Source organism: Pongo abelii, chromosome 13 (assembly GCF_028885655.2).
Source record: "Pongo abelii isolate AG06213 chromosome 13, NHGRI_mPonAbe1-v2.0_pri, whole genome shotgun sequence".
NCBI lineage: Eukaryota > Metazoa > Chordata > Mammalia > Primates > Hominidae > Pongo > Pongo abelii.
Window position 1 is genome coordinate 25,556,064 of NC_071998.2, and position 17,881 is coordinate 25,573,944.

A 17,881-nucleotide genomic window follows, 5' to 3' on the forward strand; every position below is an offset into this window, starting at 1 on the left:
TCCTCCTGCCTCAGCCTTCCAAAGTGCTGGGATTACAGGCATGAGCCACTGCAAGTGGCCAATGAAGACATTTTAATATGCACACCTTTGGATGCTAAGGATGTGGGGATGGATTTAAAAACAACAAAAAACCTATCCTCAGAGTTGTTTAGTTTTTCCCCACCTAAAGGTGTTATAGACCATTAGGTGTCTATATTCAGGCTTACCAAGATTCTCACTTAATCGAAGAATAATTTCAAGGTCACTCAATTTAGGATATTAAATGCCTATTTATCTGCTCAGCTCTTGCATTCAGGGAGCTGAGAGTCTACTTACCAAGTCAACTCAAGTGACAACTTCCCTTCAAGGGCTACAGGCCCACTCAGGACACTAAATCATCTGGCAAACTGAAGAACAGGGAGCTTCATAGGCTGGAAAGTAAAGGATTCCTAACAGAATAAGATTTAAGCTGGCCTTGAAGGACAGGTAAGATTTGGCAGGAACAGAGGAGAGGATATCCCAAACAAAAGAAGAAACACAGGGAAAGAAAGGGATAGGCATTATGGAAACCCACGTGGAAAGGCAGAGATTGCTAGATATGCAACGGTTATTTGGGATCAAAAAAAGGAGTAAGGTTCCAGTGGATGAAAAAACTCAAACATATACTTGCACTGACATATACTTGTGTTGACAAGCTCTCATGGCAGAACTTCATGTGTGTGTGTTTTCACCCAGACTTCAAGTCAGATTCAAATGCAGGCTGCTCCCACCCAAGAAGTAAAAACAAATAAAAAAAGATTAAAAAAAAAAATCCACCCACTCTTCCCCCTAAAACATCTTTACTGCGAAACCTATATGAAGTTTAAGTTTTTCTGAAGACATCTTTTAAAGATTTTCTTCTTTAACTACATATACACATTTTAAAAAGATTCGTATTCAAAGATTTTGCACAAAGCAGAACACTCAGGTATTCGTTTTAATCTCTCACCTTCTGTTGAAATCAACCTGGATGGAATGATCTATTACAAGATCAGCAGGGCAGACAGGGTTTATTTTCTCTGGATCTCCTCCTAACTTTTTCACAGCATCACGCATTGCAGCGAAGTCAACCACAGCGGGCACACCCCTAAGAGAAGAAAGAAAATAATGCAGAAAATAAGCCTTAAATGTGTGTAACTGGATTTTTCAGCTTTTGCCTCCATTGATAATATTGACAAGGCCCTACCTCACCTCATCAGAGGAGCTAACAATGGGTGAGACTTAGAAAAGTGAAAGTTTCTAAGCATATTTCCTCAGGCAGAAATCACATAGGTAGTAAGTACCATGACTGGGTGGTATCTCTATGTACAATGTTATCATTGTATTAAATTTAATAACAGCTATGGTCTAAATACAGCAACGATGGGAAAGCTGGCACTTAACAACTCTGGAACTCTTACTGCTGTGAGTGCTTCCCATTCACATGGTGGCCTGACAAAGACCTGGAGAAGACTTTCAGATCACACCTTCTCAATTTTGACCAGATTTCAAGGAATGGATATAATTCAGAAAAGTTGGCTGTGAATCAAATTCATGTTAAATGAATCTCTCTTTTTCGCTTAAAAGTATAACATTTTGGTGATCTTCCTCTAGAAAAATGAAACTGGGTCTCTAGAAGGAATAAACTAACAACACTTAAAAATGGAAATATAGTATCTCAACAAAGATGCTGCAATGGGGAGCAAGGATATCTAAAAATAGCAAGATGAGAAATGAGGCTTAACAGTTATGGTCAAGACTTGTGATGTGAGCTACATCATCTCCCCTCTGCAGACAGCACATCAGTGTTTCAAGTACAAGTGTTTGACACACCTGGTTTCCTGGGCAATACAATGTGGGAGAGAAAAGATTCCAAGACGGCTCTATTCCATGCTATTTCTTTGACCTTTCCCTAAGACACTCAGGACTAGGATCTTTAAGAGCAAGGATAATGACCCTTCCTATTAGAAAAGGTGGCGTGTTTCAGTTTGCCGGACACAATCCTGGTTTCCTCTTGCTGCTGGGGGCAATGACACCGTTAGCTTCCAAAAGTGTCTGGATATGGGTATATAATATTATATAGTCATAAATTAATAAATTATATAGTCATTGCAGATTGTTTTCATTTGTTTAAAAGAAAACTTTCTTGAAAGGCTAATGAGGGAGGCAGAGTGAAGTGACATTAGGCTCACGTGAAGTCCTGCAGGATGACACGAGCAGGCTTAAATGGCACTTCTATGTTCTTGTGCTGCATGACATTCCAATGTAGAATATTTTCAATATCCTGTTTCTTCACCAAAAACTCATCACAATTCCGAATGGCTGCTTCCAGAAGAACTCTGATTGAAAATGGTAAGCGCCCTAAGAGTTAAGGATGACAAAATAAACAAAACCCGTGAGACAACTTAAGAGCGCTCTTTAAGGCCAATCTCTATGAGGCATCAGACTATTCTTTCACAAGGAAAGAGGGTAAAGTGACCAACAGCTTAAAATACATGCATATTTAATGGGTTTAAGAGATATTCACGGCTGGGCACAGTGGCTCATGCCTGTAATCCCAGCACTCTGGGAGGCTGAGGCGGGCGGATCACAAGGTCAAGAGATCAAGACCATCCTGACCAACATGGTGAAACTCCATCTCTACTAAAAATACAAAACTTAGCTGGGCATGGTGGCGTGTGCCTGTAGTCCCAGCTACTGGGGAGGCTGAGGCAAGAGAATTGCTTGAACCCAGGAGGCAGAGGTTGCAGTGACCCGAGATCCATGCTACTGCACTCCAGCCTGGCGACAGAGCAAGACTCTGTTTCAAAAAAAAAAAAAAAAAGAGATATTCAGTGGTAGAAAACACTACACACGAGGCCAAAATAAAATATTATCCTTTGGTATTAAATGGTTGTCTTGTCCTGGATTCCAACAACAGAAAGTTTCCCTTAAGTCATCACATCTCACCATCAGTCTAGATTTTTATTGTATTACGTGTTTTGTCTGTTTTCGAGACAGGGTCTCACTCTGTCACCCAGACTGGAGTGTAGTGGTGTGATCACAGTTCATTGCATCCTCAAACTCCCTGGCTCAAGTGATTCTCCTACCTCAGCCTCCTAAATACCTGGGACTATAGGTAAGCATCACCACACCCAGCTAATTTTTTTCTATTTTTTGTAGAGACAGGGTTTCGCTATGTTGCCCAGGCTAGTCTTGAACTCCTGGACTCAATCGATTGCCTGCTTTGGCCTCCCAAAGTGCAGGGATTACAGGCATGAGCCACCACACCCAGCCTATGTTAAATGTTGACAAGTAACATATATTTATACATGTATATATACACACAGAGTAATAGCTCTTATGAAACTAATGCTCAAGAAATGAGAAAATAACCCCTTTACAATTATTGTAATTAAGACCAAAGTATATGCATGTACATCTTTAAAAGGAAACAAAACCCTAAACACTATGCAGCATGGCCAGTGGTAACTGGAGTTCCTAAAATAAAACAATATTAATTCACAAGAAAAATGATTTTGTTTATTTATAAAAGTTCCATTTTGATATGTGAAAATTACTAAGCAATACTATCTGGAAATGTTATCTGGAAAAGACAGTGCAAAGGCAGAAAAAGGGCGGAATTTGGAATAAAAAAGACTGTGTTCTTGTCCTGCTTGTCTACAACCCACATACTTGTGATCTGAGCATGTGTCATTGACTCTTGGGACTTAGCTTCCTCAGGACCTCTTATATTTTATAAACATGACCTCATAGGGTTGTTATTCAGATTAAAATGATATGATACAAATGTATACTCTATAAAGTGTTATATAAATGTTAAATGTATGTAATCATTATTACCTACTTAAAAATGACTAATGTAGGAAAGGCATGTGCTTGTGCACTTAACCCAAGAACATTCACCCATTCTCTGCTACTCCCTCTTCAAACTCTCCTAAAGTATAATTAATTACATAGCCTAATCATTGTGCAAATGAGATTCCAATTGCTATCACAGCCATGTACCTACCATATCTTGAATCCTCCAATTTATTCAAATTGAAGAATTTCTTTCCTGGTTGTACAGGATCCAATGGCTCAGCAAGGTGTGCAAATGGGTTGCTCATGATTACTGATGGCCACGTGTTCCTGAAAAGAAAAGAGAACATTTAAATTCTTCTTTTAAGAGGCCTGGGACCTAGAAATCAGGACTGGGAGGAAGGCTTAGTTTTTACTATGTTTCTTTTAGTATTGTTTGCATTTTTAACTATGTACACACTCAACTTTAAAAAAAATAGTTAAAAATTTAAAAGAAATAGACATTTGCACATCTCTGTCCAAAGTCTGGTAGGTACTAGGTAGTTTTGGGGTGAAGCAGTTGATTGAGAAGCAGCCTGTGTCTTCCTGGATTGCTAGTGCAGGAGGCGACAGGACACGCCACAGGTAACGGTAATGGGCGCAAGACACTGAAGAGGAGACAGCCAGGCTGTTTGCCCAGCACCTCTTTCCTGGGAACGGCTTCTTCCACCTAGTCTCACATGCTGTATGCAGCAGCTGCCATTTGATGGGAGAGAGGAAAGGTGTCTGACCCAATCTGGCCCAATCAACTTCCTTCTCTGGGAGTTCTGGAACTGAAACTAAAGAATGGGCAGTAAAGGCTACTGGAATACACCGTAACTGTGTTTATAAAGGTATGTACCCTAGGCCATCTGCATTAGAATTATCCAGGGATCTTTCTTGTTAAAAATATAGATTCCTGAGTATCCCCTCCCCACCCATTGAACCTATTCAAGCTTCTAGGTCATTCCAACACACGTTCAGCTTGAGAATCATTGGTGGGCACTGTGGAGTGCCACCAGGTGAGGCACTTAAAACTTAATTCAGGAAACAGAGAGGCAGCACAGAAGATATGGAAAAAGGGAGGGCACATTCTAAAACGGGAGTCACAATCAAAATGCCTCCAGGGCTCAGGAAGAGACCTGTGTATGTGAGGCAGGCTGTACAGGGACTAAAGAGCCTGGGTGATCTGTGCCCATCTAAGGGGGCAGAGGCCACCTGACTCCAGCCGAGAGGGCATGAAGGAATGCTTGCCCAGTGTTGAGAGATCTAATTTTCCAAGTGAGACTGGTAATCTAGATTTTTATATGAATTCTTGGCTTATAAAAGTTGGCAACTAATTTTTTCTAAACTGTGTGGGTCTGTGGCATGATGGCAAAACCAAACACGCCTGTGGGCCCTATTCGACCAGAGGTGGCAGGTAACCAGGTGGGCAAGTGCATGGCAGAAACTGAAATGGAAAAAAGGGGCGGATGGATTAAAAGCTGAAGAGGCAAAATTTAGAGGAAATGGCTGCTGGGTGAATGGGGGGAAATCTATGGGGAGAAGAAATAAGGCTTAACTCCAGGCATGGAGAATTGAAGGCTATTAGGACTGCTCTGGGAGGGAAGATGGTGGCTTTAGTTTTTGAGGTGACAGTGCATATAAGATAAAGTGCCACACAAATTCAAGAGATTTGTGACTAATTCTCACTCAATGAGCAGCCAATCAGGAGCGGGGAAAGCCCTATAAATAAGAAACCTGCTAGCTTATCTTATCTGCAGAAGGAGAAGTTTACAAATCTGTGGGCTCAGAAAATGAAACTAATAATTCCACTGGCGGAAATTCTGAATATATTTAAAAAGGCAACAGTGCTACTTTCCTTCTCATTTGTCACCCATGCTATACTCCCCAGATTTACCTTTTCCACCCTCAAACAGTAGCAACTGCAACAATAAAACGGCTGTTTTGCCTGCCTGGAAAAACAGAAGACTATCTCAACAGAGGCCAGAGTCTCTGCAGGCAGGGGAAGTGGTGGGAAACGCTCACGGGACTGAGCAAGACGGGTCATTCACCTCTTTCAATGGCCTTAAGTGTCTGAATCATCCCTATTTCTGTGTCGAAACCTAAAGGAGCCAGATGCCCCAAGTCTCCCAAAATTTTTGGATTAAACCAGTTGTTAACTTGTACTCATATTTGCCATTATGCAGTGGGGACCAAATGTGTCAATTTACTTCCCTGTAGCTACAAATGTCTGGGACATAACACAAGAAGCCTCACATGATTCCCGCCAGCCCCACCACCCTACAAAGTCAGTTGGTATTTTGGGATGGATACAGTGACCAATATGGTGGCTGCTGGAGAAAATGGCTTGTTTTAAAGTGCACTACCATCTGCCTCCCTTTTTCCCTGGAAGCTAGAAAACTGTCTAGTTTCACTATATTAAGGAAGTAAATTCTATCTGCGCAAGGGAAGAGAAGAACCAGTTAGTTATACCAGCACATGCCAAGTGCTTTACACCATCTTCTTTACCTGGCAACATCTCCGTAAATGAAATCTATCATTATTTCCATTTTACAGATAAGGATACCGCAGCTCAGAGGAATGAAAAACCTTGCCTAACGGCATACATCCAGTAAGAGGCAGAGCTAGGTTTCAAACCCTGGCTCTTTCTGCCACCCAACACCACCTCTCTACATGCAGCCACCCTGCTCTGACGATGCTGCTGTTGGAGGTCACCCACTAGCCCCTAAAGCTGGGAAAGTCATGGGAAATCCTCTCACAAGAGACTCAACTTTGAATGCTGGAGTTGCCTTTACTTCTTTCCAGGGGGCCCCAAGCAACCAGGTCTGAGCCAGGCACTGTCACCTGTCTCCTACCACTTTGTACTGAGCCACAGGTCAGTAGAAGTAATAGCAGCTGCATTTCAACAGCCAAAGACTAGCTTTGTTTGGAAAACAGGCCCTCCATATAAGCCTAGAGGACTCTGGAATTTGGAGCCACTTCAAGGTTCCACCCATACTATCACTCTTGTCTCAAATCTCCTGGTTTAGTAACTCCAAGAGAAAGCCAAAAACAATCATGTTTCAAAGAGGTGTGAGAAGAAAGATCTTTGGCTGGGTAATGGGTCCAGATCCAGAGAAGAATCCAGGCATCATACCTCCTAGGCCTGCCTTTCTCTGGCCAGACACTCATCCCATCCCTAATCCTTGAGTATTATCACTGGTCCTTCAGGCTCCAAAAATACCTCCAAGATCTGGGGTTTCATCTCGGAACCCCACCATTGGCCAGGAAGCCCTCCCTATGTCCCACATCCACCTAAAGCACAGGTCCCACTGTTTCAATTCCTTTCTTATCTCCCACTCTCTCCTCCTGCTGCTTTGTTCTTGGCTCTTTTCTGTTTTATCTGATCTTCATTCAACAATAAAAGATAGGAATGAACAAACGAAGACAGTGAATGTGGGTTTTTTGGAGGTGGCAGAGTATCTAAATATATACAGTGTTTTTCTTTTTCGAAAGAGGGAAGAGTTAGCATATATCACACTATTTGGGGTTGCTGCTTTCTTTGTTCTATAGAATGAGATGATACTACATGGTGGCAAGAAGAAAAAAGAGGAAAAGAAAAAAGAAAAAAAAAGAAGGAAGGAATGGGAAATGTTATCTTTTAAGGTACAAGGTGGGAGCAATTATTCAGAACTTGTCCCTCCGGGACGCTTGTCAGAATGCTGAAGACAGCTGAACACTTGTCCCTGGCCACTGAATCAAGTGAGACAGATGAACAGTTCTTATACAAAAGGAATAAAAACAGAGCTACTGTATCTGAAACCCTTCACTACATGTAGTTCACATTCTGAAAGTCAAGATAATTATTTGGTAGAGAAACAGTGTCTTTCAAAGCTAACCCATCCTGAAATACTAGCTGGGTGACTTGTACAGGGTTATGATTAGCACAGGTACACTCTGCATGCAAGAGCGGGGGGTGGGCATGGACAGTCTGAACACCAGAGTTTTAAAGTAGGTCACTAAAAAAATAACAAATATTATGCAAAGGCAGGCAGAACTAGGGTAAGACATTTAACAAATGAGCCATGCTCCCAGTAAAAGGGTGGGAGGAGTGAAGAGCTGGGGTTTTTCCCCAACCACAGTCTTGCTACCAACTGACCTTTGGCTCAATTGAGGACACTTGCAGATGCCTTGGAGTAGTGCCTTTTGTGCATACATGGCATGGAACTAAGGCATGGCACCAATCTGTCACCATTCCCTAGGGACACCTTGACCTTAGGTGCTAAGGAGGTAATGAGACAGAGAATGTTGAGTTTTTAGTAAAGAACCTTAGCAATCACGTAGCATTCCCCTGAGGAAGACAGAGAGGCCCTGAAAAGCAACTGACTGCCTAGGGTCACATGACTCATTAGTGGGAGAACCAGAAAAAAAAAAAAAATACAGCTGATTTGCCCTCCAGTGAAATGCAAATTTCCCTCGGGGGAAAAAAAAACCTTAAAATCTTTCATAAGTAGAGTTGAAAAAAGTACTACCTAGGTGTATCACAGTCTTTTGGTGCTTCTGTGATGTGAGTTCTATAATCACGTACTAAAACTTCCATGTGTTTCAGAATTCCAGAGAACTGACAGCTAAACTTTGGAAAAACAACTTAAGTTTAGGTTTCTGATGATCTGCCCTGGGTGCCACTTTTTTCCAAAAGACACAGTAAGGGCAAATCAATTTTCCTGATATAATATTGTGTATACAATCCCTTACTCAGATTCAAGATACAAAATGTTAGTAAAGGCTCACATTAAATGATATGAGAATTTTAAAGTTGCAAAATAATATGTATATGTATATACTAGGATCTGATTTAAGTGAAAAAAAAAAAAACTTCAAGACCATTAGTGTATATTCATTCATACACACACACCATTGCATATGTAAATGCACAAAGAAGAAAGACATAAAGTTAACATGGATTACAAATAGAATAACACACTGTATAAAGGGGAGACTTTAGCTTTCTATGTTTTATACTCCTGTATTATTCAAATTCTATTTTTGATAAGCATGCATTCATTTACTACTTACTTCTTAAAACACTGGAGCAGTCACTTAAACTTTGTACATAAATACCTACATTAGCATCTCTATAAAATGAGAACTTGACATCTTCAGCAATATCCTTTGAAAGAAAGATAGAATGGTCCATAAAGTTCCTGGAACTACAAATGCAGGTCTTTCTTTAACAATGACTCGTGAAGATGTATTTAAATTTGTGACTATAACTCCAGATAAAGTCCACTTTGCTCCCCTCAATATGTCCTTTGATATTCACCAACAGAGAGAAAGAGTTGTAAAGAGAATCCCTGAATGGCTCAAATTTAGCCTTAGATGAACAGTGCCACATCTCATTCAAGTCAAACAGACTAATCCAAGCGGGGCCCTCCCTTCCCACCCCATCCCCAGCTCCCTTTCCAATCTCAGCAGGATACCACATTTGTTACTGAACCACATCTTCTTGGGTGGTGGTAACTTTAAAACATATTACACTAAGAAATAGATACAGCCAGGCGCAGTGGCTCACGCCTGTAATCCCAGCACTTTAGGAGGTCGAGATGGGCGGATCACCTCAGGTCAGCAGTTTGAGACCAGCCTGGCCAACGTGGTGAAACCCTATCTCTACTAAAAGTACAAAAATTAGCCGGGCATGGTGGCACACACCTGTAGTCCCAGCTACTCAGGAGGCTGAGGCAGGAGAATTATTTGAACCCAGCAGGTGGAGGTTGCAGTGAGCCAAGATCTTGCCATTGCACTCCAGCCTGGGTGACAGAGCGAGACTCCATCTCAAAAAAAAAAAAAAAAAAAAAAACAGAAAAAGAAAAAAAAAGAAATAGATGCTCACTGTAGCAACAACAGAAAATGCAGGTGAGCAAAAAGAACAAAATAAAATCCTTTGTAATACCATGATTTACAGTTTCATTTACCATGACTTTTAAATGCATTTGAATTTAAGAAAAAAAAAAAATTACTAGACCTCACATTGTTTTGCAAATTGCTTTTTTTCACTCAACAATAAACCTCAAATATCTTAATAGGACAATCGTGTGATATTTTACAGCACTTTTAACTATACCATAAAAATCTATCCTTCAGATATATAACAATTTCCCTATTATTAAAATACTTAGGTTGTTTCCAAGTACTAGCATTCAAACAATGATACCTTTTACATCATTAGGAGGTCCTTAAATCATTTCTTTCAAATAAATTTCTGGCTTTCAATTACTAGAAGAGAGCTGAGTGAAAGGATTTGCGTATCACCTGGATGCCTGGAAAAGGCTGTACCAATTTTACGACCCTTCTCTGAGGCAGTGACTGGAGGTACTCAAACCAGGCAATAGAATTCATATTTACCTTTTGCCAAGTTGAGACATTAAAAAGCCAATCTTGGTACTTCCTTAATAGCTAGTTAAATTGAATAACTTTCCATCTGTCTGTTAGACATCTAAATTTCTTCTTTTGTAAACTGCCTGTCTGCCAGACAGGTCAAACTGAGTAACACTAAGATGACCTCTGCTGATCAAATGTTCTCATCTCCAAGGGGACTTAACTGAGCTATTAATGTGGATGCCTCAGCTCTGTAACTCTGGAGAGACTGAAACTGCCTCTGGCCTCTACTTGGTCTACTTGGTCTTGAGATATGGTCTACAACATTTCCCTTTACGTGAATGACAGACAGCCCTAAAATCTGTCAACAATTTGACCCCATGCTTGGGTGCACTGTGAGCCTAGTGAATTATAGCAAGGAAAGGGGATGATTATCTTAAATCATGGACAAAATCCTATTTGGGCCAGTACATTTTGCTTATGAGTAGCTCTACATTAAAATTTAAATATTAGGTTGGCAGCTATTTTCTTTCAGCATTTAGAAATATCAATCTGGGTTGACGCAGTGGCTCATGCCTGTAATCCCAGCACTTTGGGAGGCCAACGTGGGTGGATTGCTTGAGCCCAGGAGTTTGAGACCAGCCTGGGCAACATAGCGAGACCATGTCTCTACAAAAAAGTGAAAAAATTAGCCAGTTATGGTGTCCCACACCATATAGTCCCAGCTATTCGGGAGGCTGAGGTGGGAGGATCGCTGGAGCCTGGAAGATTGAGGCTACAGTGAGCTGTGATTGTGCCACTGCATTCCAGTCTGGGTAACAGAGCAAGATTCTGTCTCAAAACAAACAAACAAACAAACAAACAAAAAACAAAGAAAGAAAAGAAAAAGAAAAAAAAAAAAAAAAGAAATTCCGAACCCTGGGAGCAATCCTTGCAAACAGGTTTTGTGAGGGAGACTGCACATAGCATATGGATGGATGCTAAACCATCACTCTTGCTAGAAAACCACGTCAGCATACACTCACCCAGCTGACAGGGAGTGATTCAACAGTAGCATTCAAGAGGAGTGCCATGTGATGATGTTTATCTATCATAGCTAGACTTGTAGAGATGTTTGGAACAGTAGACTTACTTTAAGCTAAATGCCAAGGATCAGAAAAAATAAGATTCACCTTTTAGGGTCTCCATCTCGTCTTCGGAATATATAAATCTATGAATTTGCTACTTGTGTTATCAAAGCTTAATTTTCCTATGATAGTGAAATATTATAATTAATTACCTTATGATATAGACAGAGGCACAGTATTAATGGACCCTACAAGCAATCACAGGATTTCCACACAGCAGTAGGAGGAGCACAGGAGAGGAATAAACCCAGGCAGCAGAACTGTCAGTAGTAGGCTGGAGAGGATGAGAATTTGTTTTTTGTTTGTTTGTTTTGGGGGTACATATCAGTTTCCAGGGGAGCTTGTAGAGCTTGAAAGAGCCTTCAGATGATCAACTGAGAATCATCTCTCTATGCTCTAAAGTACTCGCAGCATATCCCCCAATCCTTCTTTTGGGCTATCTAAAGACATGTAAGAGTGGATTTAAAAAGTCTATGCAAACAAGAGAAAAAGATTTCTCCTGTATTTTATGTGGTTTCCCCTTCTGTTTTCCTCTCTTCCCACACCTTCTGAAATATACCTGTCTTGAACTGCCACGGCTTCCAACTCTAAAGTCAAAGTACTATCACTGCATCTCTGAGGTTCACTGCAGTTCATTAAAAAGGTTAGCTATATTTCATTTCTGTTTAAAGATAAATTAATTGGCCCTACTCCCAAACTAACTTTTGTGTATGTAAACATCATGCTACTTATAAACAATATTTTTGTCAAAAGTAAAATTCCAAGGATGTCTATGTGAACATAAACAACATTGAGGTCAGAATCATCATGGCCAGCAATATCACCAAGGCTTGTCAACTGGGTTATTTCATAAGAGGAGAGCTAGAAACATTAATTCTTTGTTTTATTTGATGTGGATGCATCTGGGAAACTGCACTAAATATCTCTGAATTTTCCAAGAAACCAGGTCATCTCTTCAATTCTTTTAGCTGTTCATAAAACAAAAACCTATTAAATATGATACTTGTAACTAGAAGAACTTTGAAGGAGAAGTCATATGAGCAATTACCTATTTTTTGGAGAGAAACTGGGGGGAAAAGAGCGGTGCAGAAAGAATGGATTTAACAATATAACCACATACGTCAACATGTTTTTCTTGAGCACTAAGTATGTGCAAGGTGTAGCATATGCTACAGAAAGGAACAAAACTCTGCCTCTATATCAGAAAGCTTTGCCATCTCACAGCAGCTTGTCTCTTCTTGCTCAAATTTTAAGTTAGTGGTCTATTTTCACTCAGTCTCATCTCATCCTGGATAACTGACCAGAATGTGCTATGTATGTGTCAAGATTAAAAAAAAAAAAAAGCTTAAATGATGGTTTTATTTTGAATTAGCCATATAACTTTTCTGTGCCTCAGTCTCCCAATCTATAAATGATGTTGGTTAACGATCTAAAAAGTCCTTTCTAAGTGGAGAAAATTCAATGATTCATTCATTCACATTTATGTTAACTGTCTATTATGTGCCAGGAACTGTTTTAGGTCCTGGGGATACATCAGGGAACAACAGAGACACAGTCTCTGCCCTCCTAGTACTTCCATTTTAATGGAAGGAGACAGACTAAACAAATAAATAAATATACAAACAGAGTGTCAGATGGTGACCCATTCTATTCATAAAGCAGGGCAAAAGCAGTAGAAAGTACAGGGGCTGTGGGGAGTGTCAGTGATCAAAGAAGGCCTCACTGATGTTCAGCCACTGTGCAATCCAGGGAGGGGTAAGCTCACGTGAAAAGGCCCTGAGGTGGTGGCATGCCTGGTGGGTCTAAGGAAAGCCAAGGAGACCAAGGTGAGTGAAGGCAAAAAAAGGGGAAGACAGAAAAGGCAAGAGGTAGTAGGGGCCAGACCACATGAGGCTCTTTAGCCAATTTTGATGTTGTAAATCTACACTTTAAGCCAGGTGTACAGCTAGGTGTTTGTAGTTTATCAAAGTCCCTACTGAGGACTTTGATAAAGACAGTGATAAAGTGGCCACAGTATGGACTTTGATAAAGACAAACTACAGAGCCTTAACTGTACATCTGGTTTAGACTGTAGACTTCCAACATCAAAAATTGGTTACAGTTTGATAAGAAATTAACTCACATATGAAAATATTAGATTGCACTTGAAAAGTAGTTACTTCCTGAAGTCTAACCCTGTTTCCCTGAATTTCATTATTAAGTAACACTGGAAATTCTCAGGATGTATCACAAAAATGATCATGACTCACTCGGCAGATGTGCACAGCCACTGCCAAAAACAACAGGACTTGGGGAACCAAGGCCACGCTATAGCAATGCCTGACCAGGCAGCCCCTTCCTCTTGAGGGCTACCCTAGTTCTGGGCTCACTGGCCAAGAGGGGGCAGAACATCACATGCAACTCTCAAAAAGAAAGACTTAACACATCCTCTAAGCTCGTTTTAAATTAGTTGCAGCAGCACAAACTCACAGAAATATTCACTTTTACTTTTTAGTGTCACTGTGGGCCAATATAAGCAGAGTTTCATAAAAAGTCTTGGTGAACTTCGACATTTATAAATTCCAGAGACAGGCTGAGAAAGAAAGTCACCAAGGGGTCATGAAACATTTGGCAAGAAAGTAAAGGAAGAAGTGGGGGCATTGTCCTGAGAACCCGGCATCTGACCCGGCCCTAAGCCTGACCTCATCCTCTCCTCCTTGAGGTCTTCCTCAGACCCTTCTCAGAATGTGGGCCCCCTACCCTGCAGCTCCCCATGGTCACCAGTGTGGTGTAGTACATGACACCTGCAGAGACCCCAACTAAGCCCTACTGCATCTAAGTTTTTTGGTTTTTTGGCTTGTATTTTTGAGACAGGGTCTTACTCTGTCACCCAGGCTGGAATGCAGTGGCGCAATCTCAGCTCACTGCAAGCTCTGCCTCCCAGGTTCAAGTAATTCTCTGGCCTCAGCCTCCAGAGTCACTGGGATTACAGGTGCCCACCACCACGCCTGGCTAATTTTTGTATTTTTAGTAGAGACAGGGTTTCCCCACGTTGGCCAGGCTGGTCTCAAACTTCTGACCTCAAGTGATCCACCCATCTCAGCCTCCCAAATTGCTGGGGTTATAGGTGTGAGCCACCGCACCCAGCCTGCATTTATGTTTTAAGAGGAGGATAAGTAGTGGGTGAAGACAGCTGTACTTTCAAAAAAAGTATTACAAAGCAGGTCCAGTTGAGATCCAATCTTTAAGAAAGCAGCATCATTTCCTCAGGCTCCTGAACTCATTTCGCAGATTGCGGCAATGAACTTTTCTAACTCAAACTTTAGGAATTAGGAATTAGAAAGAAAGGCCGTCACCACAAGAGGATGGGTGTCTGGCTGCCAGAGGTCTTATAGGGCCATCTTTACCTCTGTGAATTCACCAAGTGTCTGAGGCCAACTATCCCCACCCACCTCACCAACCTGGTCTCATCAGGGCTGACTGAACTCAGGGATTATGACTCATGCTAATAAAATTCTCAGAGCTCAATATGTAAACCCGTATATTTACTGATTTTACCTAAGAAAGGCAACTATCAGGAGGACCTGATGCTCCTATTTCTGACCAGCACATTCCTTCCCGCAGCAGGACAGAAGGACGTTAGGAGCTGCAAATCTGAAGCCAGATGCAGGCGTGCTGAGAGAGGAAACTGGAACGCAAACCCAAGTCCATCAGACTCCAGAGCCCAGCTCTGAAGCAGCTGGTTCCATCCCAGTGACTCCCACAATGGCATGGCTGCTCTACTTCATTGGGTTGAAGGAGTGAAAAATACTAAAGCAGCATTAGACCTTGATACTTCTGGGACCTGGGCCTTTCTACGTTGTCTATGGGAAGGGACTGGTGTGGATTCATTCATACACATGACATTTACAGACCTGGGATGAAGGGATAAAGTCCCCATCCTCCTTCAGATGCTCAGACTGAGAATGGAGACTGTGTAGGAGAAATCAGAACATCATGCAGCCCATGCTACAGGTGTGGTGGATGAAGGCTGATAAAGAACCATCAGGGAAAAGCACCTAATCCAGCATCAGAGCATCGGAGGGGGAGAGAAAGGACTCTAGGGACAGGCAACACCATGCACAAGCCTTCCAGAATTACACAGAGGTAGGGAGTCACTGAAAGAATAAGCTGGCAGACGAAACAATACATTAAAGGCACAAAAGTGTGACACTGTGGGAATCATAAAGTGTTGCACATGGATAAAGTACAGGGTACATGTTGGGGAGAGCTAAGAAACAAGGGATGGAGCAAGGTCCAGGTTGCTGCAAAGTTTGAATTTTTACCAAAGGTAAGGAGGCACCATTAAAGGATTCTGGGCTGCAATCTTTAAGACCAGATTTGATTTTCAGAGATCATTCTGGTAGGGGTATAGACTGACTCAGGGAAAGACTGCCAGACTGGTGTCAGGGAGGCAGGTTACGGTGTTATTACAGTCAACAAGACAAGGCAATGAGGAGGTACAGGAGGGAACAAATCCAGGGAGAGTTATGTATCGGGTGAAATTCACCCCTGATATTTCACATAGGTTCTTTTCTAGTTTCCCTAAGTGTCGGCTGGTCTGAGAAATAAAGGGAAAGAGTACAAAAGAGAGAAATTTTAAAGCTGGAGACATCACATGTCAGCAGGTTCTGTGATGCCCCCTGAGCCGTAAAACCAGCAAGTTTTTATTAGTGATTTTCAAAAGGGGAGGGAGTGTACGAATAGGGTGTGGGTCACAGACATCATATGCTTCACAAGGTAATAAGATATCACAAGGTAAATGGAGGCAGGGCGAGATCACAGGACCATAGGACTGAGGCAAAATTAAAATTGCGAATGAAGTTTCGGGCATGCATTGTCATTGATAACAGCTTATCAGGAGACAGGGTTTGAAAGCAGACAACCGGTCTGACCAAAATCTATTAGGTGGGAATTTCCTCGTCCTAATAAGCCTGGGAGCGCTACGGGAGACTGGGGCTTATTTCATCCCTACAGCTGCGACCGTAAAAGACGGCCACCCTCAAAGTGGCCATTTTAGAGGCCTACCCTCAGGGACGCATTCTCTTTCTCAGGGATGTTCCTTGCTGAGCAAAACAATTCAGCAATATTTCTCCCATTTGCTTTTGAAAGAAGAGAAATATGGCTCTGTTCCCCCCGGCTCACTGGCAGTCAGAGTTTAAGGTTATCTCTCTTGTTCCTTCAACATTGCTGTTATCCTGTTCTTTTTTCAGGGTGCCCAGATTTCATATTGTTCAAACACACATGCTCTACAAACAATTTGTGCAGTTAACGCAATCATCACAGGGTCCTGAGGTGACATACATCCTCCTCAGTTTATGAAGATGATGGGATTAAGAGATTGAAGTAAAGACAGGCATAGGAAATCACAAGGGTATTGACTGGGGAAGTGATAAGGGTCCCTGAAATCTTCACAATTTATGTTCAGAGATTGCAGTAAAGACAGGCGTAAGAAATTATAAAAGTATTAATTTGGGGAACTAATAAATGTCCATGAAATCTTCACAATGTATGTTCTTCTGCCATGGCTTCAGCCGGTCCCTCCGTTCAGGGTCCCTGACTTCCCGCAACAGTTATGAAAGCAGGATGGGCTGGGGTAGGTAAGGAAAAAAGATAGGTCTCGAATAGCTTCTGTGTTTCTCATTTGGGCAAATTGGCAGAGCCAATGAACAAGATGGGAACTGGGATGTTGGTTTTAGACACGGTAGATCTGGGATAAGATCTCCAGTGGGCAGGGGCATATATGGGCCTGGAGCTTAGCAGGTTGGACTGGGACAGAAGCTGGGAAGAACAGCAACAATGTTCAGGCATTATCCCATGAGTGCCAGGTCACCCAGAAGCTCAGCAGCCTGGAGACATGTGCTGAGTGCCTGTGGGGTGCCAGGCATCTAATCCAATTCCTCTAATGCAGACCCTTGGCAACTTTGTGACAAGGGCATCACCATCCCATTTCACATGAGAAAAGACAGGATCTGAGGAGCTAAGTATCTTGCCATGGTCTCATGGTAAGTGACCAAACTGGGAGTCAAACTCAGGCTCCTGATGTCAGAACCAACTCTCTTGCACCATGCTCCTCCCAACAGGCTGCACAAGTGATATCATTTTACAGTCAGTTAACATATTAAGATTCAAAAAACCAAATGCATTTAAAAAAAAATAAATCTCATTTTAAAACACTATCCGAACTCTAAACCACATATATGGGGACAAGATGGTAAACCTCATGTTCCCTAAAACATCCTTGATTTTGGCAAAATTTGTATGATAGATAACTTTTAAAGAATGGGTTGATGTAAATAATATAGGCACTATCAGCACTTAGGAGACTGATTTCTTATCTAAGAAAATAAGGGTTTATGAAACAGAACATCCTTAAAACCAATCCTGAGGCTACTTTTGATTCTGCCATTAATACAAAATTGTACCTTTCAAATGTCCACCCAGCATAGCTCTTGTACATAGCAGATTCTTGGCAATGGTTTATTTATCTTATCTGTTCTCAACCAAAAATTCAAACCTGGTAATCATGCAGGAGGATACTTTCCTAGACTGACACCTCTTCT

At 41.6% G+C, this 17,881-nt stretch overlaps 1 protein-coding gene across 1 annotated transcript in view; it reads right to left on the minus strand.

Moving 5' to 3' along the window:
* The window catches only part of ACO1 (aconitase 1), a gene marked incomplete at its 5' end in the record, with an annotated part of 70,545 nt that overhangs the window by 44,966 nt on the left and 7,698 nt on the right, over positions 1–17,881 (minus strand). Inside the window, 3 exon segments of the mRNA NM_001133292.1 lie at positions 968–1,105; positions 2,190–2,358; positions 4,010–4,128. Of these exon segments, the coding sequence (NP_001126764.1) occupies positions 968–1,105; positions 2,190–2,358; positions 4,010–4,106 (404 nt within the window).